This window comes from Chinchilla lanigera, unplaced genomic scaffold (assembly GCF_000276665.1).
Source record: "Chinchilla lanigera isolate Chin_1 unplaced genomic scaffold, ChiLan1.0 scaffold00026, whole genome shotgun sequence".
Lineage (NCBI taxonomy): Eukaryota > Metazoa > Chordata > Mammalia > Rodentia > Chinchillidae > Chinchilla > Chinchilla lanigera.
The window spans coordinates 2,404,535-2,431,201 of NW_004955427.1; the positions used below are offsets into that span (position 1 = coordinate 2,404,535).

General features: G+C 38.5%; 1 protein-coding gene across 28 annotated transcripts in view; it reads right to left on the minus strand.

Annotated features, from left to right (window-relative positions):
* Abi3bp (ABI family, member 3 (NESH) binding protein) overlaps positions 1–26,667 on the minus strand; it is a 219,568-nt gene that overhangs the window by 42,132 nt on the left and 150,769 nt on the right. For 11 of the 28 annotated variants that reach the window (XM_013515154.1, XM_013515152.1, XM_013515151.1 and 8 more), the window contains 6 exons: positions 15,057–15,131; positions 11,210–11,284; positions 5,226–5,285; positions 4,588–4,635; positions 3,761–3,841; positions 1,326–1,430 (listed from right to left, as the gene is read on the minus strand). In XM_013515154.1, the coding sequence (XP_013370608.1) occupies positions 1,326–1,430; positions 3,761–3,841; positions 4,588–4,635; positions 5,226–5,285; positions 11,210–11,284; positions 15,057–15,131 (444 nt within the window). Of the gene's footprint in view, positions 1–1,325; positions 1,431–3,760; positions 3,842–4,587; positions 4,636–5,225; positions 5,286–11,209; positions 11,285–15,056; positions 15,132–17,974; positions 18,008–18,484; positions 18,560–19,191; positions 19,249–20,243; positions 20,319–22,613; positions 22,674–23,324; positions 23,406–24,049; positions 24,110–25,058; positions 25,116–26,667 lie in introns of all 28 variants that reach the window. The other 17 variants (XM_013515143.1, XM_005386313.2, XM_005386307.2 and 14 more) reach the window with 7 other exon arrangements.

Sequence of the window (26,667 nt, forward strand, 5' to 3'; positions counted from 1 at the left end):
TTCAAAAGCTGAAATACTGTTTTTTTTAAAGTTGGAATCACAGCCTGATCTGAATGAGTATCTTTACTTACCCTGATTATTGTAAATATTTATATATTTTGCCCGAGAGCATTGGTCATGAGAATGCAGCTATCTTCTATCTAGTGAAATGTTAAAAAGATTTGCCAAAACAGGAAAAAGATGGGGTATGGATCACAGATGGGGTCTGTAACACAACAGACCATCTGTCACTAATACTTAAGGGTGATAATGGGGATATGAGAGGTCTGACAGTGTGTTTCCAACTGTGGCGTATACTCACAAATAAATAAAAAGTTAAAAGAAATATTAATAAATACTGAGATGAAAATTTCATAAAAAGATCAAACAAGAAAAGATTTACAGAATTTTTAATTAGGACTGTACGACAGTCCTCATTAGTCACCATTGTTTAGAATAGATATTGTCTAAGTACATACCTCAAAATGAGATTGCTTTTATTGCTGTCATTTCTTCTTAATTTAAATTTCATCCACCAGCTTCCCCCCACATTAGAACCAGTAATGGGTAAACTTCACTGTCTTCCAACTCCGTAAAAAAAGTTTACATTTGTTTTTTATTTTCTACCATTTAGTTAGGATGGGCAGAAGGATCATGAAAACAATACAGCAGCAATGACGTTAAGGTACTAGATATTTACATCTGGATACAATCCAAGTAGGATAGGAAAATACAGAAAGGAAAAGATGTCTGAGAGCATGAAGGTGAGATAGAGCTTCGTGTAGGCGAGTACATTTCCCCCAACGTAGGAAATCACAGAGAAGAAATAACAGAAAATTAGAGAAAAATACCTTCTTGGATGTTTAAATACTGTCACCATTAAAAAATGATTTTGTTCTTGTCAATAGTTGCTATTTCAGACCAGAACACAAATGAGTTTCATCAAGAGGATGAAATGGGACAGATGAAGAAAAGGAGGTAAAGTGGGCAGGGAGGATCTCAGCAGGGAAGGAGGAAAATTGTGAAGGTTCTACCCTATTCATCAGATGTGGGAAATGAGACACATGAAGGATAAGAAAGAGGAGAAAAGGAGAATTTTCACTGCTAGCCATCAGCATCCAGGGGACAACATATTCAAAGCAAAGCTGTAACTGAAAAACCTGTCTTTCCTGAATTCAACTGATGCTCAGGTAAGTACTCAGATTTAGCTGATTTCCTTCAGGTTTAAAATGAAAAAAGTTAAGTAGTTCACTGTGAGGAGAAAAATTTTTTTGAAAAGAAAGTTTCTTTCCTGACTAAAAGCAAGTAAGAGAAGTCATTCTCCGGAGGCAGAGAAAGCGTATTACCCTGGGTTGTCTTTGCCAGTTCAGTTGTTTGTGGAATCTTCGTTGTGAAAAGCTCTTGTGGAATCTTCGTTGTGAAAAGCTCCTGGGTGGTTTGGTCTGTTTCTTCTGGAGAAAAACATAGTGAGATGATTTGCTTAAAACAATTGTCATTCTTAATATAACAGAAAAGAAAAACTAAAAAACAACCCACGCTCTTTTCTGCCCCATGCCATGATAAAAGGGTAAATGACATTTTAAAATATGCCCTAGAATCATAACTCAGCGGTGTAATTTAACAGCCATTACTTATTATATTTTTTGTCTTTTGTTATTAGTGCTTATTAGGATTTCCAAGCACGTCTAGCCCAGGACCATTATTTTATGACCCCAGATTAGCTACTTTCAGGAGCAGCTCACGTATGAAAATCTCTCGTCTATGCATTTATCTTCTCTCACTCTCCTCCTTACTCCACAAATTCACTGGAATTTAGGTGAATTGAAAAAGAAAAGATCATACATGAAAAGTTGTATCTTTCTGCCTTATGGGAATAAATTCTTCTATTTTTTTCATGTGAACATAAAAGTACATGTTTTTGACATTCAGAAACATTTTTAGAAAAGTAAGTACGAGAATACTTCTACTTCCTGTCTTGAAATTATTACATCATAACGACATAGCAAATGACATCATCCTCTTTGTTATATACTGAATCCAAAGAAATACTTGGTATAAATAACACATTACTATCTCTTTCCTGCCTTATTTGGTTGTCACTATTCTGCTCATAAGACATATATCTATAACAGCTGGCAGGTGATAACTCTTCAATAAACACACATGCACACAAAACAGGACACAGAAGCGAGGGGATTAGTATCTTCTATAACAGACTGAAAAGTATTTTCGGCTTCACCATCTGAGCTGATGCTGACTTTGCAGCCACAGGCTCACACAGATGGGCACCGGGTCATAATTATGGTATATATGCTCCTTGAATGTTTTTCAAGATGGACCTCATTTTCAAAAACGCTAGATAGCTGTATTTGAGCAGGCACATAAGGCACGGATTGACCTGAAGCAGGATGAAGGGAGGAGACGAGGCACTGGTTGAAACACAGCCGTGCAGGGCGCAGCAAGGACAGAGGAGCCAATAAGCAGGAACTGAGAACGTTTCCTTTCTGGTTCGTTTTTAGCCATGGCTCAGGCAAAACGGGGTTTCCTACACAGTGAACGTATTTGTGTTGAATTCCATGAAAGGAGGTCCAGCTCAGGCCAGCTCCTCGTCCTCACCCAGCCACGCTGCTCTCCACAGGCGACCTGTGTGTCCAACAGCACACGCCACCTGTGCTTCCTTCCCATCCGTCCTCAACCTCCCCGCGTAACTGTCCTCGATGTCTCTGGGCAGTTCGCTGTTCAGTGTGCGGCTCACTGCACTGCCACTCTCCTCGCCCCCTGTGACACTGGGTTAACCCTAGAAGTTCTAGCCACTGAGCGTCATTTCAAAGCCTCGCTCTCACGCTAGATGTGTGACCTTGACCAGGTTTTTAAAGTGCCCTATGCCTCAATTTTCTAAGGTGCAAAATGAGGTAAATAATAGAACCTACCTCACAGAATCATGAAGACTAAATTCTAAAATGCCTAGAGGACATCGGGTGGCACGAGGGAGGCGATAATGTCCTTAAATCTTCACTTCGTATTAGACAGTGAGCTCTCTGGGGTAGACGCTCATTTAAAATGGATTCCTCTGGAGCCCGCATCGCTTAGCATGATGCATGGTGCCCAGCTAAAGCTCAACAAGCCCTGGGCCACTAATTCTCTTTCTAAATGCAACTGAAAAACTGGGCAGAAGCAGCAACAATAAAAGCATACTCTTGATTGGGGAACATTTTTCTGTTTAGAATACAGTCATCCCTCCGTATATGCGGGGAATTGGTTTGAGGACCCCTCACCCCAACACAGATGCTCAAGTTCCTTGCATAAAATGACATAGTGCTTACAGAACCAGTGTACATCCTCCCAAACATTTAAATCACTTCTAGATTACTTGCAATGCCTCATTCAATATAAATGCTCCGGAAACAGTTGAGATAAGGAAAGACGACAAGAAAAATATCTGAATATATTCAGTGTAGACAGTTTTAAAGAATATTTTTGATTTGAGTTTCCTTGAGTCCGCAAATATAGACTCCAGATCCAGAGGGCTGACTGTACTTGGAATTTTAACAAGGTACTTGAAAACATTATTTTTACATTAAAAATCAGCATAAATATTAGAAGGACAAATATACAGTTAACATGGAAGTATAAAGGGATGCAGGTAATTTTCACATAATGATAAAAAGAACTTTGTATTGTTTGGAAACAATCCATTGTCATAATGTACTTCTGGCTGCTTTAAGGGAAACTCCTTCAAGCTCGATCCCTCATCTGACTGACATTTCACAACAAAATTTACCAAAGGTGGGCAGCAGTTCCTCTTGACTAAGGCTTGGCGAAATTATGGGTATGAGAGGGATGCCTCGTGTCTCTGAAGGAGCTGCAAAAGCAAAGTACCAAGGCTATAAACTTCTGGCTCAAACCCAGCACCAACCCAGAATGGAATTAGATGCGGTCCCTTTATTTGAAGCAGAAAAGGGAAACATTATCTGGGTAAGGATGAACAGTAAATGTGTGTAGAACTTTGAGGAAAATGATTATGGAATATTAGAATAATGGTTCTTAACTGCTTTCTGCCAACACACATAATAAATGATCTTCTACCCTTGACCTACTGGAGGGTCAATAATTGGTGTGGATAAGACATGATCTCGGTCTGTTAGAGGTAGCTTTGTCCCTCTGTCTCCCACTCAAGAGAGCACAGAGGATTATAAACTTGTTGGGATAGTTTTTACCTGCTCACATTTAGTTTCACAAAATATTACTGGAAATTTTCCATATTTTGAGCAATATTAACAATTCCTTCCAGTACCTCCAAGTTCGTCACATCTAATATGTTGTGACTTTACAGCAAAGAACCGCTGACCCAGCAGACGTTGCTAACCAGGTGCAGGAGGCATGGAAGGTAGAATCACGAGGACAGCAAAGTAGATTGGGACCCGCTCAGTAATGAGCCATTGAAGGGAGTGGTCAGAACAAAAGCTTCACAGCAGTAAAACCACAGCTTTTCTGTTTTTGAGAGAGCAGTCATGGTGAGAACTAGAGGATGAAATGGACTGGGAAGAAGTGACGTTTCCACTATGATGGCGTGGGAAGGACCTGCAGTCAAGCTGGAGAAGCCCTTACCTGTTGTTGTCTTCGGTGGCTCGATTCTAAAGGTGACGGGTTGCAGAACTGTACCAAAAGCAAACCGAGAAACACATCTGTGAGAATTACTACCTGGCAAAGCCAAAATGATTTCTTGATTTCTAAATGCGTTCATTTGATCCTTTGAACATACTCTAAGAACCATAATAAATATGAGAAAATTCTACATAAGGGAATTCAGGAAACTTAGTTTAACCAAGTTTAATTTTTAAACTGTAAAGATCTCATTTGCATCTTTTGGGTAGACATACAGACTTTTGAGTAGGCATCCTCTTTCTACTTAAGTGTCTTTTACCATCATAATGTAGTTACTTTTATAGTTTTACATGATGTGAACAGTTGGTTCTCTCAATAATTATGTTTTATAATTTTAGTATGATTTTCTACTCAATGAAAACACTTTCAGAGAAGGTAAATTTATCACATGTTGGTCTTTCATTTAACTAGGGGAAAAAATTTTCAACCATGTTATATGATTAAACTTCCCCAAAGAAATATACACTTTATATCTACAACTTTCTTTGGGCCTCTTTTATATCATAATGGTTAAAAGATATTTACAAGGATTTTTTTGAAAAGTACACTTTCTACCTTGGAAAATAAAATAATTCATTTACCAGGTTCACTTTGAGAGACGTCGGGGTCTTGTTCATGTGGAAAGGGTACATCTTCTGGACCTAAAAGAAAAGGATTATAAAGTACTGTGTCCTCTAAACATCACACCTGGAGTGAACACAATCCACAGATTAAAACTCCCTAAAATACGAATGGAGCAAAAGTATTTTCAGAATGATAAATTGACCATTCTTTCAAAGCAGAAAAGTATCATTGTATAGAAAAGTGTCTGGTGGCAGTAAACAGAAACAAAGTTGATCAAAGTTCATTTTAAAGTCTCCCTTGAGGAAAAAAAAAGATGGGGGAAAATAGCTAATATAATTAAACACACCAAGGTAGATCTTGTTTAGGTCATTTTCAAAACGGAAAGTCAGTTTTGCCTGGAGTGGTTAGCTGCCACTTGACATTTACACTAGAATTCCACTGATAGCAAAAGAAAATACATTTTTAAAAATAAAGTTCATAAATGGCCTATGAATTAAGAAAAACCACAAACAAGACAGAAATCTTGAATATCTAAAAAGAGGACAAAATTTCACTCAGTATTACCAACAGTTATTGTGGTAAGAAAATAAGCAAAGGGAATTTGCTGGCCATTAGATGATACCATATGTAAAGTTCATGGCAGTTCTTACTACAGAGTAAATGCTAGGAAAATGCTAGCAGTGCTGAATTTTGTCTTCCTGAGTGCTGTGACTTCCGATATATCAGGTGTCATGGGTGCTTGACATGTGAGACTATGGAAAGACAAACATGTCACCGAGACACACTCTTATCTAGTCCGTGATGCCTAGTATATTTTTAATGTTCTGTTTAATTTTCACAAAATAAAATAAGCCTGGAGCATGATACTTTATTTCTTATTGGAGACAATACCAGAGTGATTTTCTTACTGTTTGTACTAGATTTCTATGCTAGAATTGGACTCCAAGAGCAGTGAAAATCACTTCTGCCCGCTTCTCCCACGGGAAAGCCCTCAGGTCTACTCTCTCATTGAAAGGCTTTCCTTCTACTACAGTGAAGATTTTGAAACTATCAATGCCTCAGGCAGTATCATTTTCTTGAATCTTCTCTACTCTGTGCAAAACCATTAGGATTCTGCTAGAATTCTGTTTCAGAAGAAAGAATGGACAATAAATTTTGTATCCTGAGGTAGCTAAGCATCATGTTACCATTACTGTAGAAACAGGCTTCATAAAATGGACGTTCTTTTTTGGAGGGGGGGATGATTCAACTTGCATGTTCTAGATCTAGGTCACTAAGTAGTAGCCAAATAACTGTTCTAGAATGGGTATACTGAGTAAAAACCTGGCTCAGTTAGAGCTTCTAGGGCATGATGGCGAACCTTTCAGAGCTTCAGGGATACTAAGCAGCTCGCTGCAGTGCTCATGCCATAGATTCGCCACCACTATTGGAGAGGCTAGGGGGTAACACATGGAGAGGAATTTAAAAATCTAGACTTGTAAAAAAAGAAAATACTAAACTTCAAAATGGTCAGGAGTTCATAAAGGAAAAAATCCACTGCAATACTGAAATTTCACTTTGCCATGTAGCGTTTTGAAAGATTCAAACAGTAAAATACGAGCAATTCCTGATTGTAAATCAATCAGATATTTATCTGAAGGTTGAAGGAGAAGACACTTTTATTTGCTTCTGCAAAGGTCATGAATATGCAAGGAAGCCTGTAGGCTATAAATGCCTTGATTAATTATAGTACCAGACTATGCTGCAGAGAGAAAAGACTAAGAAAGGAAAAGCTGAGAAAAGAGATGCTACTAATAAATCCACATCTATAAATACATTACTCGCCACTACTTTAGTTTACTGAGGAATTTAGGCTAGGATAATGTGGATTCCAGCTGCTAAAATTGGCGCTTCTTTTTAACCATGAAGTGATGATTTAATAAACTACTTTAGTGGACTTTGTAAAGCAGGTGAAATCAGTGGAAAGGAAAAAAATAGAAATATTTACAGGAAAGGGATATGAATCATTCTCCTACTGGGTCCACTACAGCTCTATGAAAAGCAAGTTAGTTTTTTCTTTTTCTCTATGTGCCATTCACTTATGTATTAAGTTTAATAAGAATGTGATCCCTACCACCTATACTGTCTGTGCTGGGGTACCTCATCAAGGTAGGCAATGATAATTTATTTGAGAAGGCAGTTCTGATCTCCCCTGAAGTATATTTATAATTATTATATTGTTGATTCAATTATATTAGACAATTTACCATTTATATTAAATGACTTTTAAGCTAGCTGTCTTTTTGAATAAACGACGCCACTACAAAAAGTTAACAAAAGGCTATTATGAATGGACAGTGCCGAATACGCACAGTGATAAATGATATGTATGGAAACTTTGCTGGACCTAAATGAGAAAATGAATGTGTGACTCTGATGAAGGCTGTGGAATGTGAAGTTTGAAGTAAGGTTGACCCTAGTAGTAGCCTACAGACTATTTCTCTTAGAAAAGGGATACATGTAAACCAAGTCCCCATTCTATTTCAAGAATCCTTTTATTCTGGCTTTGTACCCTTCAATCCAGGCTGAGAGGGACCAGGACTTCTGCCTGTTTGGAAGCCATATTTCTGGCATTCCCTGGGCTCTTGGGCCACCCTATCTCCTATCTCTTCTAAGGCCTTTCAGTTCCCTGAATTATATTATCTTATTTTTTCTCTGTTAGTCTTTATTGCCATTTCTCCAAGAGTTTTATCTCTTTTATCTAATTGCTCAACTAAACCAAGAACAAGAACCACAACAAACACCAGAAAACAAAACAAAACTAACAAGTAAGCACACTCCGTGGATGTGGGCTCTCTTTAAGACCATCCCTCTCTTGCCCTCGTTCTTTTAATCAAAAACGTTGTGTCTGCCTCTGCTTCTGATCTCTGACTTGTGTCCGCTTCACCCAGCGTGGTCCCCGACCTCTCACTGATCTGTGCCCACAGGCTCAGATTGCCATCCACAGGGCTGAAGTTTAAGAGGTGCTGGAGACAGCATTCTCTTTCTCTTTTCTTAACTTATTCACAGCAAGTCATTATTAGAACCGCTATAAGGATATTCACAATTTTTATTAATCCTGTTTAATACAACTATTCTCACTTCTAATGGCAGACATATCAACATTTTTGTGATCAAAGGTGCACATATTTTTACGTTTCTAAAATCTGAAAACTGCTCAGTTGTGGAGCAGCCGGCCCAAAAGGGATTTGGACCTGCACTTTCAGGTCAGCAGCTTCGTCTGATCCCTTCCCATCCCAGGGCCATATTGAGCCCGTCCTCCATTCTTGGGACCTTTCCCACACCCTCCCCCACTCCTTTCCAGCTCTGCTGTATTTTTGACAGAAACATCTGGTGAGTTCATATGTGTGCCTCATACTCACATGATTTCTCACTTTATTTTCTCAGTCTTTATACTGACTAAATCTGAGATAAGACCATCTACATGTGACTAAATGATTCCTGAGTCCATGTCCCAAGTTCAGTTTAGAAATTCAGCAAAGCATTTTCAACCACCAAATATTCCCACCTGGAAGTCCTACTGGCTCTGTGTACCTAACAGGTACAAACCCAGATCTTTATCATTTGAAGCAGTAAGGGTCAAGTTCTAAGGAAATGTTTAGAATTAGATGCTCATTCCTAATTATCTTACACAAAGAGCCTATTTATTTGAAAATGTGGAACTAACTATAAAAACGCTGAGCTATGTAACTGCGACTGAGAATTTACCAATACAGTAAATACACAAGACATTCGTGAAGATTTGCTGAAATCTAAATTTTCTTTCTGGTGCACTCCCAATGACTGGAATCTATCCAAATGCGTAGCGGCCCCCAGAGGACATAAAGTCAAGACAGGGCTTTGTGTAGAGAGGAATCCACAAGGAACACAGAGCTCCATCGAGTCAGGAACTCTGGTTTGGGAATCCAAGTTAAGTGCCATCTATTTTCTATCAGGGAGAGTCTAATACTAAAGCATTCCTCCACGGCAGATCTAGAGAGTAACCAGTTATGTTTTGGTTTGGACATGGCTTGTAGAATCAGTTTGTCTAGTGTCCTCATTAGGTGTAGTAGATTATTTAGATGAACGATTGGAGGAGTTTAAGGTCTCCCTGGATTAAACTTGTTAGTCAAGGAATCTACAGCAGGGAAGAGATGTACAGTGAATTCTACAGTGCCTGACTATTGACACGGGTCTGAAAATTCAAGTTCGTTACTTCCAGTATCTCAGGATACATTCTGAGGTGAACATTGTGATAAACTATAACTCTATCCCAATTTCAGCACATTTTAGACTTTTACTCTCTAAGATACCAATGCACGTTAAATACACGTGTAATTTATCTTCTGTTTTTTTGAAGTATAACTGATGGGATTTGGTAAACAAGGTCTTGGATTTATTAGGACGCAAATCTGATATACAACCCCAAACTGTTCGAAAGCAAGAGAATCCAGTTTTGAATACTTCCAAGAAGATATAAACATATGAACACTTGCTTTATGATTATTCCTATAAGCATCCCACCCTTGGGGCAATGTGCGGGACCCTCATGATCATAGTGGTAAGGTCAACCGTGGGTTTAGAGACAGAATTCTACCTCTGAACACATAAAGCTAAAGAGTTGGTAGATAAGACCAGGAAGCTTTGGGTCAGAGTTTCTACAGAAAACAAGATGGTGGTGGGGTTCAGGCAAATATTAACCATAAAAGAGAAAAATATTATAAAACTAATTTGATGAAATTATAGCAACAACATTATCTTCTCTAATTAAAAGTAAATAGAACAACTCAAATCTATGTTGTCTATAACAACTCAATTTCCATTGCATTTTTCTCCCACAATTGAAGATACATTGGCCATTGGAAAGCAAGAAGGTCATCATTTTGTAACTTTATGTTCATATTATTCGTTGTCGTTAACTTCCAGACTTTAGGGCAAAGAAGCCTCTCTCTGGCACCACCAGCACCAAGCGGGCTATATCACAGCAACAATAATACTCTGTACGTAAAAACATTCTAGCAAGTGAGTTCAGACTTGCTTCTGGAAAGTCATCATTTAAAACTATAACTTGGAAGTTTTTTGGTTCTGGGAATATTCTACGTACTTTTAAAAACATATAGAAGTTTATAATAATTGTATCTGTAAAGGGAAAGAAAAAATTTACAATATTCCCTCAGATCCTCTGGGTTAAATGAGCTTGATTTGTCTATAAAAATTGCTCAGTTATCTTCCTAAGGCCATTTGCTGTAGATGTACACAGCAATGATGAGACTTCTGCAATGTCTGAATTTCTACATTTCCTCCCCAGATAATCCCACACACACGAGGTTGCTCTCTCCATAAACGAACAGAAGGTCTTCTCAGAGAGTATGAGAAAAATAGACTCGCAACTAAAAGTTTTGGGTGGTCAAACCAAATATAGGATAAGCATGTGCTCTGCCAGTGAGTTAGGGTTATATACCCTCAGCCCCCCAAATCTTTGTGTGTGTGTGTGTGTGTGCAATAAAGCTCTTAAACTAAACTACTGTTCCATAAAGTTTTAAAACAGAATCTGACAGGGAAAAGACCTCAATACTGGACATAGTAAAATTTATGGGCCCAAGTAAATGGCTAAATATCACTGCCTCTATTTATGAAGTGCCATTTTATCTTTCTTTTATCCTTTGAGGGGAAAACCAAATGATTTCACCCTCCTGTTTGGTGACAAGTCCAGCATGATCAGAATTAGCAGGTTATATGTTTGTAAGCCAGGAATAAGAATTTTAGCTCTAGGAAAGTCATTCTACTTTTGGCATGATTCCCCACCTTTTAATTTTAATAGTAGCCTTACTGCATGAGCAACTGGGCAACTCTTAGCAGACCTCGGAGATAAACGGGCTACATCCGTGAAATGCTAATCTCACATCCATCAGCTCTCGTGTTTCAGTTCAGCTGAGTGCGACAGTGGAATGCATTTGGCTTAAATAGAAAATCAAGCATTTACCGTATGTGGTGTGTGACACTTCGGGGCTTGGTGACGTTTTGGGTCTTGAAGTAGCGCGCGGGGGCCCCTTAGGCACTGAAAGAGAGAAGTCAGCTCATAAGTCGCGAGGTTTGAGCATCTTTCCGTTACGCCTAACAGCAAGGCCCCGCAAGGAGTAGCTCAAGCTCTTCGGATGAAGTGAAGCTCCAGGTGAGCATACCCGAAGGCGGGTGGAAGGAAGCACTGCTGGCGCAGATGCTAATCATGGGCTCCAGCAATAGGCGCAGTAGAAATCTAAATACTTCTAGGAGAACGAGGTCTTATAAACAAAAAACTTGATAAACGTCAGGAGAGCGTGAATTTTTTTTAGATCTTCATTTCAGAGGAGACAGCAATTAAGTTAACGCAAGAGTGATTTTCCTTTTTGGATATGTTTGCTTGACTTCTGCGTAAACTCACTGTCATGTTTTTACTGAGGATAAAGTAGGTAGAATTGGTAAAGTCAGAGCAGAACCCTACAAAGATGCGTGGAGTACAGTCGTCTCCGGCAGCGGCAGAAACACAAGTGAGGTGTGCAATGGCAAGACGACTTCCTCCGCTCCTCAATTTCTCAGGTCCCAGGGCACCTTCAGACAAACGTACTCACAAACTGAAGTCGTCTTTCACAATTACGCTTTTGGAATGACAAAGTGCAAAAGTAATAGACAATAGGAAAAACGTCTAACTTGAGCGGGGGCGGTGGCATATACCTGTGACCCAGCACTTAGGAGGCTGAGGCAGGAGGATCACTGTGAGTGCAAGGCCAGCCTGGGCTACAAAGTGAGTTTAGTGAAACCCTGAACTGCATAGTGAGACCCTGTCTCAAGAAGACAAAAAAAGGTCTAACTTACTTACGGTTCACTCTATTGCTTCTGGAAGGTCATTTTACAATTTCAACAATGCTGTTGTAAGGGTTATACTCTTTGATTCAGCATAATGCTCGAAGGAAGGAATTTTCAGCAACGTTTTAAAGGTAGTGAACAGAGAGAGGCAAAGCTTGGTTTGGTCATTAAAGTTCCATGGTTACTTAGTACCAGAACCAAGAGATGGCCCAAAAGCTGAGGACCATGTATAGCGACTAGCTCAGGTGCCTGGGACCTCTATATATCCCAGTTCTGCCGGCCAGATTTTAACTTGCTTAAAAAAAGAGAACATTTTTAGGTGGAAATAATAAATCTGTCCCTCTCAAAAGATAACTGTGAGAATCATGTACAAAATGTCAAAACTATGTGCAAATTATACTCAAGAAATTTCTTCCACTTCCGGGGGTCTTTATATATCTGGCATCGAAGTATCTCAGTATATCCTGATTTTCATATTCTTTGTCCTTACATAAACTAGGAGAACTCACAATTTGGATGTTATAAGACCTCTAAATATAAAATTAACAGTAGGATTATTATTACCTGTAGACACAGGAATCAAAAATAATAATCCTTTACTGGCTTACAAAATTTTCTGGATGATTTGTTCCAAATTTTAGATTCTGATTTCCCCTCAAATGCCAAACACTAACCTGAACTTTGTTATCCAGTTTATAAGTATACTTGAAGTTAAAATAACAAGAAAGGTGACACACTTAATTATAAAATTTTATTTTAAAAATGTGGTAGAAGGACAAAATTGTGCCATTTGCTGAATTACACACCATTTTAGACGACAGTCATTTCATGCCTAACATACTTTGCATGCTATTATACATGTGAGCAAAACATTCTTCCTTCCAAATGGCCCCTTGAAATTTATAAGAGCTAGCCAACGTGAAGGAGGAGGAAATAATGTTTGAATATTTTTATTCAAAATATTTCGTGTCACCCTTTCCACACAATATACACATATCCTTGAAAGATTATGAAGATCTAGATATTGTCAGGATCTATGAAGTAATATTTATATTCTCATCATAGAAAAGAGAGATCTTAATTCTACTCACTTAAAAAAATAATTAGAACGTATTTTGTTTCTCATGGTCAGTTCTCTAAATCATTCCCTTACATTAAGTAGCACCGACAAAGCCAGAGGTATTTGGGTTCTAGCCCTTTTCCACCAGTGTGGAAGCTGCCCCAACCGGGACAGGCTCGGGAGGTTCCCGTCAGTCTGGCAGCCCCATCGGGACCTAGGGTTAGAAAGTGGAATGCGCTGCACCTGTGGCACCAGGAAAGTTATAGTTCTAAAACAAAATTAAATTGGGGCCGGTTGTGGTGGCACAGCCTGTAATCTTAGCATTCGAGAGGCTGAGGCAGGAGGACTGCCGTGAGTGTGAGGCCAACCTAGGCTACATAGAGAGACTTTGTCTCCAAAAAAAAGAAATTAAATTGGAAGTGTAGACTACAGTATAACAATTTAAAGCAAACTTCTAATTTGCTACACTATATTTTTATAAGTACAGAAGTATCATTTTTATTGTTTTTGTGATGTTTTGTTTTTGGCTTCATTGTTATTTTGTTATTATTTTTTGCCCTTTAAAATAAAAAAAGATATAAGATAAATTATGAAAAATGTTACCTATTAATTGTTATCCCTTTCACTTAAAAAATTATACACAGGAATTTAGAGACTAAAGGTCTTAATTTTTTATATTTCTTTGTGTGTGTGTGTGTGTGCGTGTGTGTGTGTGTTTGAGACAGGGTCTCATTATGCAGTTCAAGTTGGCCTCAAAGTCACAATGATCCTCCTGTCTCAGCCTCCCAAGTGCTGGGATTACAGGTCTGCACCAGCACACCCGGCCAACTTTTGGTATTACTTATTTATCATCTTTTCTCTTATATTCCAGTACTTAGCTTTCATGCTTTTCAAATTTCTTCTTTTCTACCCTTGTTCTATGCTATATACTCAAATAAAAAGTGGAAAACTACTTCTCATGTGATTTTAAAAACATAATTTTTAAAATTATATTTTTACTCATCACTAAATTTAATATACTTGGTTTATTTAATAACTTGGTTAATTATTTTAAATTTTATATCTTTTTCTTATTCTAGTCATTATTTGTTTATTAACTAATCATTTTTCCCAGGAATTTTTATATTTTAATTTTTAAAGTGTATTTATTGTTACCAAATATTTTTATTCTTTGGGTGAATACCAGTTAGGTAGCTTTATATATTTATGTATCAGAGTATATGATTAGTATAGTAAGTTTTGGAAATTAACTAGAACAGATTTAAAAATACACTGTGGCAGACTTGAAATCATTAATTAGATGTGGGCTACAAATTTTTTAAGGAATTTTTCTTTAAAAATTTAGTAACAGGTAAATTTTCTCTCAGAATCAGATATTAGAGATCACCTAAAACTATAGATTTTTCCTTCTTTGAGCAGATATTCTAAGATATGATTAAAGTGTATGAAGGTTTAAGGAAGCCAGAATTCCTAGTTGGATCAAGAATAGTTTTAGTGCTGCCAATATTTTCCTTTTGCAAACCTTTAGTGGTACTGTATTATCGCTTCCTAGAATACTGGGTCACTGTACCGCAGATCTTTTTTGTACGCAGGCCATGTGTCAGTGATAATGTACATGGCAGGGGAAGCACAGTTAGTGACAGCAGAAGGGGGAAGACACCATCTCCATTCAGGGTTGAAGGAGGGAATAGGCAGGCTACTCTGTTCAAGAACGCGGTTCTTGATAATCCCCATCTTAAATAATGGGAAGCTCTGTGGAACAAGCTCTTCCAATGATGTACTTTTTATCAAGTCTAAAAGTAAATGTACTTAAATACTTTTTAAATTACTGAGGAACTTGTTTCACAAAGTTTAAAAAATCACTCTGCTATCATTCAACAGAATACCCCACTGACCTCACACTTTTCAAGGTAAAGTACGTTTTTACCTGGTTGTGTTTGAGGGATTCTCGGGTGTTGTGATGTTTTTGTCTTGGGAGTAGTACGTGGTGTCTGCCTGAGAGCTAAACGAAAGACATAGGTTTAGAATTCGTAAGCCCATCAAGAATCACATTATCGAAGTCTCTGGAAGCTCAGAGGTTTGTTGAGTGCCTGAAGACTAAAGTACACAGCAATTGCAATTAAACGTCTTAAAGATCTACAAAGTAGAGGTAGATAATTTTTTACATACAGAAAACAAAAGAAAAGATACATTAAATGACACCAGGAAAATAGAACTGTTAGAATTCCTTTTTAATAGGTTGAAACTAAATCTCATAATAACAATAACTCATTCTTACTACAAATTTGTATCATTTCACCAGAATATCTAGATGCACCAAATAAAATACAAGTACACACAATTTTCCTAAGTAAAAAAGGAAACTGCCATATTATATTCCAAATATAGGTTACATCCTAAGATCAAGCCATAAGGGAAAAATTAATCTTATAAAATAGAACACAATTTTTGTTGGTTATACTGAGAAAGAAAAATTAAACAACAAAGATACTTTTCTGCAGAATTGTTCTTTCACTGAGAAATTCCTAAAGAAGTTCTAAGACATTCATTGTAAAAACCAACTGCTTCTTCACCGAGGAAGGTAAGTACCTAACCTGAGGAAGGTAAGGAGTCATTAGCTGCAAAGTGGCCATTTGGGGTGACATCTCATTGTGCTGAACTGAAATGTGATTGGGATAGAGGAAGTAAACTGCAGTGTCAGACACCTTAAGGAGCTTGCTGAAAGTAAGTTATTAGACACCAGAAGTTTCTGAATGAGTATGCAGAGGCTTCTTCCTGATAATAAATAAAAGTACACAAGGCATACAGTGATTTCAGTAGTATCTTCTTGCCTGTAGAGAGACAAACATCAACATATCTGAGGGATTACTTTGGTTCAGAGTTCCCTTTGCCAGTCATTGGGCCTATAAACTTGGGTTCTTCATCAAAAGTTACATGATTTATCAGAAACTCTCCAACCCTACATTTCGATGATCTGAGTTTAATACAGTCATGATTCCTCCTTGCTGAGATTCCGACTGTTGAGGCAATAACAGACCCTGTAAAGGTAAAGGCTTGTCATGAAGCAACACCATGAAAAATCAGAATATAAATCACCGATTGTAACATTTACAGTTAGATATTTCAATAATATAAATTATTAGGGCTATTAAAGACATTTTGAAAAAAGATTAGATTCCTTTTTGTGGTCAGTATAGAATTCTGGAAAATAATTAAACTGTAGAGTTTATAGGCCACATGTCATAGGACATTTCAGAGTGGAATGAATAAAATTTATACCCCTATATCTCTTGGAAATAAAGCCATGTGAAAAAAAATTAATGGCAATTAAAGCTAAAGTTGACTTTATCTATGATGAACCTTTATTCCATGAAAACCCATATGTATTGAAAGGATTTTTCATTGTAAGAAGAGGCACATTTGGTATTTTCCATGCTGGTAGTTTGTTTTTATTTATTTCAAACACCCCCTAGTAAATCTTTACGACAAGCCAAAGTTAATGGTATGATTTCACTTTCTTTGCATACAATGAACTGGCCAAATCACTGCAGAAAAGCATGAAAATAAGGTCCCTGAATAACGCCAAGGTGAGTAGCCAGTTACACTGCTTTATGTGCATTATACTATAAGACTTATTTCTAGGGATGTCCTTTAATCTCAGACACAATTAGATATCTTAAACCACTTCTTCACATGACTACAGAAGTCATAAAACTAGTCAAGATGATAAAGCCCTCAAAATGAGAACACACATGTATACCTAAATTTCTATCCAGAAACATGTCTAGATACTGAGGTGAACACATGAAGAATAGCTGAGAGGTGTTTTCAAGCGGTGTACTTAAAATATACACAACACTGTCACTTGAGAGCTTCTGCTGGTGGAGCAGCAGTGCTATGCCCGACAGGCAGGCTCACCTGCCACACACCGTGCATGCAGAGGAGTCAGGCCCTGCTGTCCAGAAGAGACACGCTGGCTTTCTGCACTCGCCTCATACGTGAAACCCAAAAGAGCATATTTACCAGGCTCCGTCCCAGGCGCACCTGGGCTGGCTAGGACTATAGTTTGGGAGGGAAAGGGACACGTTTCTACGGTAACCAAAGGGGAGTATGTGAGGTTACTGCCTTGTGTGACTCACCCTAGTCACAGACAGTGGACAAGGTGGTGAGAGATTTGACAAATAAAGAAAATATAAGTCTGCAACAAAACAGCGCTTCTACGTCCTCATTATTCCTTTAGTTTCAGAAACGCTGAGATGCCATGTCCTCATGCACTTTTGAAATACATGAAATCATTAATTTGTAATCTTTACGTCGCACTAGATCTTACCTCTTCAGCAATTCCAGAAAGATACATTCAATAGGAGCCACGGAGGGAAAGTGTGACTTTGAAAAATGTAACAACACAAGCAAGTGAGGAAGGACAGAATTTCACTTAGTAGAGGAAGACGAGTAAAACGTGCGGATGAACGCGATGGGGTGCGTGTTAACGGGAAGGGTGCTGCAGGCAGAAAGGGTACAGGGGTCGTCAGAGGAGAACGGTGACCTGGAGCATTCAACACAAAACCACGGCGGCAGAAGAGTTCACAGTGGGAAGAAAAGGTCTTTACACTCAACAGCCGGCTGATGTAAAATAGAAACAGAGAGCAAGGTTTGATACAAAACCGAAGAGAGACCTTCGGGACGGTGGTCGTGAGTAGGCACACTTAGAGTGACAATGCCGGAGGCGCAGCACGAACGGGTGAAAGAAGTTCTCATTTTGAGGGCTTTATCATCTTGACTCTGCGGGCGGTGACGCAGCGGGGACAGAAAGCGCGTGCTTTGGGGGGCCGAGACCGTCATTACCTAGTGTGATCTCGGGAGGAACAGATTCCACAACTGTATCAAAACAAAGGAGAACAATTTAAAAGAACTATCAGATATCAAGCTACTGTCACATATTTCTTCATTAAATATCAACCTACCTCACTCCCAAGAATTCGTGGCATAATTTCACAGAGAGTAAAATGCATTTCAAAGGGCGGGGTTCTGTTTTATTGCTTTAGTTCACCGACTAACGCTGCTGTTTTAATAGCATTAAATAATGAGAAGCTCTGTGGAATAAGCTCTTCCAGTGATGGACTTTCAAATATTCCTATATCTCAGTGTTCGGACAGAACAGTACAGAAATCGGAATTTATTCTGTTTTGGAGAGTCAATCATCACTTTAAGAATCCAAGAGTACTGGAAGTGAGAGTTTTTTAAATCTGTTCACTTTTAGGTCAAGTGCGGCACTGCAAGCATTTATAGTCCAGAGACGTCACAAATACCAATTCGAATGTGGGGAATGAATAAATTAAAGCGAGAGAACATTACCACCTTCCGTCTTTGGCTCCTCTGGCCTGGGAGGTATTTTGGTAGTGGGATATACGTAATCTGTTTTGGCAGGTGCTAGGGAAGAAACAGGGAACGGGCAGTTAGTGGTGGAGAGACGAAAGGGCAGATCACAAACCCTGTATGTAACTGGGAAACACGGGTGTGTTACAGTAAGCAGTGCACCCTTGGGTATAAGTGACATGCAGGCAGACCATGAAGATGAGTATAATTTAGTAGGGTAGAAAAGAAGGAGGTGTGCTGTGGGAAAATACGCACACCACACATAACCAGTAGAGTCTATAGCAGTTACTGCCTGGAGCAAAGCAGATGATTTCCCTGACTTACATATTTTTGCATACGCATTCTAGTAAGAGAAGATGTACAACGTGTCTTTGCAAAGCATGTGGGGGAATCCTGGAGATGCAACGATGATGGAATATCAGATGTGCATCCATGTACATATTCATGTATGCACATACATTTAAGGAGTGATCAGAAACAGTTGAAAATGTTCATTACAGAGAGAAAACCACAGAAATTGTGGAATTGGCACGGCAATACAGCAGACACTTGTGCCATGATGTGCATACGCAAGAGATGAGAAGTGGACGGCTGTGAAATGGTGCAAAGCATGAGGACATCCGAGATGACTTTTCAATGAGATGGAAAAGCGCAATTGGTTGGCTTTCCATTGGGGAATTTTTTACCTATCGTCTCCTTTGATGACTCAGTATTAAATGTAACTGATTCCAGAATATCAGAAACTAGCAAAAAACACAAAATGGTACAATTGATAAGGATGAGTTGTTGTGAACATTGAATAAATTAGTACAAGCTAAGCAGTTAGAAAGGGGACTTGCACCTTGTAAGTGTTCATTGTTAACTCTTACCATATTTTCAGTGATGGGTTACTGACATTAAGAAAAACTACAATAACTGAATTGAATTCATCACATAACTACTGCAAGGTACCAGTGTTACCTATAATTTATACCTATATAAAAATGCCATTTCTGCAATGAAAATACTCAAAAGAGATAAAAAGAAATTAGAATTCTATGCTAGAAAAAAACAGAAAATTCATCAAAATTAAATATCAGGAAGCAGCAGCATTGCTGATACCGTCTTTAAGAATTTGTTTCCAATTTTGAGTGGCAGTATGTTTTGAAGGGTTCGCCCTGTTAAAAGTGAAGTGTAGCTTTTCATCTTAGCTGAAATGGTGACATTTCTCCTTCCCTGACGGTCACAACTGAACTAGCATTCATTTTAGATGGCACAGTAGAAATTTAGCCTATTGCTAAGGAGAACCACAAATTCATAACTTTTGATCAAAAATAAGGATTATGGTATATAATCAGTTGTTCTAAAAGTTTCTTTGGCCACTTAATCAGATATGTCATTATTCTCTAAAATAATAAACAGGGACTGGGGATATAGCTCAGTGGCATAAGCGCCTGACTGGGGAGTGCAAGTTCCTGAGTTCGATACTGGGTACCACAAAAAAAAAATTTAAAAATTTAAAAATTAAAAAAAAATAAACAGCAAACTCATGGGGAGAAGCATTTTTATACAGTTAATATTAATATAATATATTACTAAACACCAATGCACAAGTATAAAATGAGAATTCTACCATATTTAGAGTTATAAAGTTCATGTCCCTCTTGTATTTTTATATTTGGAAGTACAGCACTCAGAGGATTACAGTTTGCCCTCTGCAGCTCACAGTGTATTCTGACAGATAAAACTATTTATTTACCAGGCTGACTGTATGCCATTTCAAGGCTTGGCGATGTCACTGGTGTCAAAATAAGAGTTTGCGGTTCAGTGGGAGCTGAAAGAAGAGGGTCTAAATTGTAAAACTAATCAAGAGTAATTATTTCATAGATTTTAGAAGAAATATCAATGAATTGAAGCAAAGTTCAAAACTGCAAAGTTATAGAAAGCCATGCAAGGTGTACATTATTTAAAATGATTAGCAAACTGTACTCCTGCCAAATCCAGCCCCTCTGCTTGACCTGTGAGCTAAGAATGGTTTTCAAATTTTTAAGCAATGGAAAAAAATGAAAAGAATAATATTTTATGGCGTCTGACAATATCATGTTATGTGAAAATGTTATGCAATTCAAATAAAGTTTTATTGAAACACAACCACATCACAAAGTAAAATGAGCCAGGGCATAGTTACATGATTGCCCTGGCTGCCTTCCAGCTACAACAGTAGAACTAAGCAGTTGTAACAGGGGCTGAGTGAGCCTCTTAGGCACTCGTAGATGACTGAATCTGAGTCTTAGTTCCCACGAGGGAGCTCTAAGGGCTCTCTATAGCTGATTCCATGGTGGCAATAATATCAAAGTGTTGAGAACATCTAGGAAGGTTTGTTCTTTATTCTAGTTTGATTACCCCCTTCACCACCTTCGACAGGCACTGACACTTATTATTTTTTTCTCTTCCTACCCTTCCACCCACTAATCCAAATCCTATAGCTATTTTTTTTATTGTCTTTTTGAGATGATTTCACTCTGCAGTTCAGGCTGGCCTTGAATTCACAGTGATCCTCGTGCCTCAGCCTCCTGAGTGCTGGGATTACAGACACATACCACCTCACCTGGCCCCTATCCTATTGCAAGTCCCAAATGCCCTGTCAGTCCACAATCATTTCTGATTCTCTTAAATATTTTCTGTTTTTACCAATTGATTAAACAGGTTGACCTTTTCTAGTCAAAGTACCCCATATTTAGAAAACTATATCCAAGAAAACCTTGAGAAAGAGTTTTCTTGAAGTTAAATTGCTCCTCTAACAGGCAAAACATGGCCTTATTTTCAATTTCTGCTGCTGTTCCTTACCCTACCCTACTCAATTGCTAGTATGGTGCTGGGACGTAGGAATAAAAGAAAAGAGGGGCTGGGGATTTAGCTCAGCGGCAAAAGTGCCTGCCTGGCAAGCGCAAGGTCGTGAGTTCGGTTCCTGGTACTGGAGAAAAAAACCAAAAAAAAAAAAGAAAAGATTACTTACCTAAGCCAAAACAAAACAAGACAGAAGTGTCTCTACTGAAAAGAACAGATAGCACAACCGAGAGATGAAATGGAGTGAGCGAAGTGAATCGGATGCATCAGAGGCAATCCTTCCACAGGCACAGGGTAATGTTAGCTACCACACGGACCTCTCTCAGCTACACACCTAATGGCCAGCTCTACAGCTGTTATTAATTCAATGGTGTCTTTGCTCTCACAGGACACAGAAGTTCAAGGCACCCCATTGTCCTTTCCGACACCCAACTGCAGTTGGCTGGAGGGACTCCTTAAAGTAGGAATCAGATTTTCCTGATCTCGACTGAGAAGTTCCAGGAAGTTTAAAGTTCTGGCGGCCACTAGGGTTTCCTTTTTTATTTTTCTAAAACTGAAAGAAGAATGGCTTGGTGTATTGTAGGCCTTATTATCTAGAGGCCTGAACAATAAATATTGTCTGCCAACCTATTTTCTAAACTATATTTTCTCAAGTTGACTTCCTAACTTACAAATATTACTGATCTAACTTGTTACTTATTATCATTGAGGGTTCTTTAGGGACTGGAATCAAATAGGAATATTAGTTAAAGGAGTAAATATTAATGTGCATTCATCAGGAAAGTCCCTGCTTGGTAAAGGTTAAGATTCATTGGTAAAGTGTAGTGAGAAAGAATAGTCAAGCATGTTGATAACGGAGGAGCCTGCAACTCCAGTGAACAACTTTGATTTTATTAATAAATATCTCATTGCTTGAAGTACAGCTATAAGAATAATACAGATCTCACGGAAGGTTAGTTACTCAGGAGAAGTTTATGCTATTTAATTGCTGTAAGTCTACAGATCTAAACATTAAAAAGAAAAGGAGAAACTTGGCCCTCAGATTTAACATTCATTCATATGATACCAGTTTGGAAAGTTATATATCCATGTACACGGATATATTTCTATGAATCCAAAAGTAACTATTAAAAACAACAGGTAAAATTTGAATTAAGATTTCTACCTACTAGTAAGATGAAGTATGAATAGTGTAACAATAGCAATCTGAGGAAGCAAGAGGAACTCTGGCTTTTAATTAGCAAGAAAGGAAGCCTTTAAGGAAAGTTACAAAAATCATTACCTAATGTTGTCTCTGGCGCCTCAGTACTATGAATATCAGGTTGAAAGCCTGGAACTGGAACTAATTAAAAGCAACAACATGAACGCAGGAAAATTTAAACACATACCAAAACCTTCTCTTTCAAAATAGTTTCAAATGCTAATTTTTTAAAACTTTAAAACAGACAGGAAGTGCTCTGTAATTACTTTTTGAAGAGTTGGCAACATGAAGCCAGAATAGTGAACTGCAGAAGACAGTCCTAACCTTTGAGCTCTGCTATGTAGCTATGATCCACATGACATTTTCCTTCGTAGCTTGTCTTTGATTATTATATAATTAATATAGAAGATTGCTTTGAAAATTTGGTTAGGTAAGATGTGTACAAATATATATGAAAGTAACGATGCATTTCTTGGAAGTTGAAAAAAAATCTGTGTATTTAATCATGGTTAGCACAAATATGTTTCAATGCAGATATAGCAATATATAACCACGAATGCCTACACCAATGTTGCTGTCCACATATCTTTAAAGAGAGAGCAAGAACTTCCTTCAAACTAAATCACCAGTACCCCCAAATCATGTTCTTCTGGACGGCTCTATAGCAGAAGTAGTCGTTAATCACATCTGCTGCCTTGACTCTTAGAGGACCTTCCACATGGGCACTGTTTTACGACACCACTGGTATAGGCTCTAGGACTCACCCCTAAAGCTAAGGGATTGCACATTTACCCAGTTGTGTCTGAGATGCTTCAGGACTGGATGTGGTCTTAGGTCTGGGACGTGGCCGGCGTGTTCGTAGTATTTTAGGAGCTAAAGGAAGAAACTTTAGATTATTCTGGTGAAGGTGGCTTTGTAAAGAAAAGTTTTATGTTTTCTAAGATACATTATATTTCCTTGAGATTTAATGTATATGTAAGATTAAAATATTTTCTTTTTTTCAATTCTTTTCTACACACCAAAGATTCCTCTAAGACAACTTACATACAAAATTAAGTCAAAGAACAAAGATTTATAAATCTTTGATTTCAAAGTAAACTGTGGCCAAACTGAGTGCAGGGATTTTAGATTACAATGAAATTTTTTACTCCAAGGAATTTATGGTACAATAAAATATTTTATAGTTTAATCTGCCTAGATAAGATAGAGACACTACCAATTTGTGTCTGAAATTCAGAGTTAGATGCAAATGTTGTTTTGACAGAAGTATATGCCATGTATCAAAATTATGACACATGACTTTGTATCTCTACAAAGTAAAAGACATTCTAGGTCCTTTGAAAACACAAGGCACCTTCTGTGAATTCTATTTCATACTCTTAAGAAGAAACAATATACAACTGACAAACAGTGGATGACAAGACAGTCTTAGAAAGCCGATGACAATGTGATTATGATGATGATGGAATGCGTTTGAAAATGAGCAAGAAAGAATTGTTAACACGCAATATAGTTACCTAATGTTGTTTCTGGAGCCTTGGTTCTAAGAGTGACGGGTTCAAGGACTGTTGTGAGAACTGGCCAAAAATAGTAAAATAAACCAGAGATTAAAAAAAATTACTTCAAGGGTAATTCTACGAATTGATTCATTTTAGTTTCAGAATTGAGAGACAAGAAGAGACACTCCTTTGTAGATTCAGTTAAGCCACGGCCAAATGCACATGAACACGGTGAGACAGACTTGCAACACAGCCTTGTGCAGAGCTACATATTAGTGCTTTCCTGGACATTTGATTACCTGGCCCTTGCTGTTGTTAAGGTCTCGTGGAGAAGTTTTTATACATTAGCATAAGATATGATTTTTAGGATTTGCTAAAAAGGGCATTTAACAAAGGCTGAGGTAGCTGCCTACTCCCTTGCCTACTACTTAAATAGTGATGGGTACAATGGAAGTCCACACGTTTGAAAGGGTGAGCAACCCTTAACTGATGCGCTGTGCCATCACAGCGTCAATGTCCCTGACTCAACAAAGTTAAGAAACCCTTTAAAGTTGCCAGAGAAGGACAGGCCATCGCCCTGTCACGGGAAACTATAACCGAAAGCTCCAAGTGCGGCGCATTTTACCATCTGACAGTTTAGTGAAAGCATCGCTCCCCGAAACAGCAGATCCACCGATATAGCGCATAAATCCTACCGCATTACAGAGGAGTGTGAGAACCGAAGTTGAAGGGCGAAGTGTAAACAGGCAGAGGTTTAACGTTGAAACACAGCTGTGAGTAGTCAGTGCTATCTGAACAGAGGCGCATGATCACAGGCACAAAGAAGGCAGCTTGCGACGCCCTGAAATTATTTCATGCACAGTTCTCTTAAATTTAATGAATAACTTGGCATAGAGCCGAGCATAATTTCAAGGTAAAGACTGAAGGAGTGACAATGGAGGCAATGGAACGGTCTTGAGATGGAGATGATTTGATGGTGTGACAAGGGCAAGGAAAGCATTATCTGAAGGACACATGTTGTCGTTACCCATGGCGTCTGGAGCTCCAGTTCTAAGAGTGCCGGGTTCAAGATCTGTAGCAGGAACTAAGTAAAAGCAATCAAATAAACATGTGTGAAAGTCAGCAAATTAAATCTCACCAGTATGATACTGCTGCAAGGAGTATAGAGCAATTTTAAGAAAATTTATGAAGTTTAATATTTGTTACTTAAAGATTTGGTCACCCTGTAGCCGCATACACATTCTTTTAGGAGTTACTTAACATGGGCTCCACAACCTGGTAAGCATCACAGGTCACTGTGACAGTCTTCTAGGCATCTGAGTACCTGATTCCAACTGTCATAGAAAACTGCCTAAAATAGGAGACATTCTACCAAAGATAGACAAGGGATGTTTGAAAAATGTAGTGAATACTTAATTTAAATAATCATTTCAGGGCCGGGGATACAGCTCAGTGGCACAGCACCTGCCTGGCAAGCGCTAGGTCGTGAGTTCAATTCCCGGTACCAAAAGAAAAAAGGATTTTAAATAATTATTTCCAGAAAAGACACATTGCCTTTAATTCGTCCAAACACACTCTTCCCCTTGCTTTGAACACAGTTATTGTATTGTTCTTGTCACTTTCTATGCAGCTCTGGAAGTCCTCATGTCTTGCGCTGTCGTGTCTACTTGGGTGTCCTGAATCGATTGAAAACATTTACCTTCCCTGATCACTTTGGCTCTCAGGCTGGAGAACTCTGTGTGTCAGATGCGGTGACTGGGTGGAAAAGGACACACTGAGTTTGTTAAGAGCGCACCCTTGCACTGGGCGGCACACGGCAACAACTTTCACCGTGTTTTCTTCCCACACCCTGTAAAGCCCCTCACAAAAGACAACTTCCAGAACTGCTTCAGAAAACGGCAAGCATGGTGAGATGAGTGTGTACAAAGTGAGGCGGAGGATTCTGAGGGGGCTTAATCGGAATGTGTTCTTTACGGTAACAAATTTTTTAAAATTTAAATATTCACCACACATTTTGATGACCCCTTTTACTTATCTAACTGCTCTGCAATGATTGGCTTCTTGGTGGAAGCTCTGACAATATGTCTAAATAATCCTGGATACCCTAAGTAGCCTTTATGTGTGAGAGCAGAGGTAACAAAAAGTAAGGCAAAGTGAATCACACTCGTCTTACTGAGAATTCATATTTGGAAACAAGCTGTGATCTCATCTGAGGCAAAGGTGCTCAGCCAAGATAAGGGCGCCCGCCTGGTGTGTGGCACCCAGGAGAGCAGCTTTTCATGCTAATCACAACACAGCAGTCTAGCGGATGGGAAAGATCACTGAAGGCTTTGGGGTCAGGTCCGAATTCCCTAAACACACCTTTGAGGACTTCATTTAATTGCTCCTATGGAGCTTCTCAAACATAGCTATCATCACCTCCTAGAAATGGGCCTCAGCTTGTTTCAGAAAGCCTGTGCCCCGTGGTTGGGCTCTATATTTCCCTTTTGTCTCTTCTCAACACCAAGATTTGAAGGCCCATTTTTGCCATGTCTTTATTCCTGTTTTTCATAAACTTTTCTTTCTCTAAAGTCATAGATGTTAACAGCACCCAAAAAATCAAGTTTGATTTGCATATACAAAGCACCTTTTTTCTA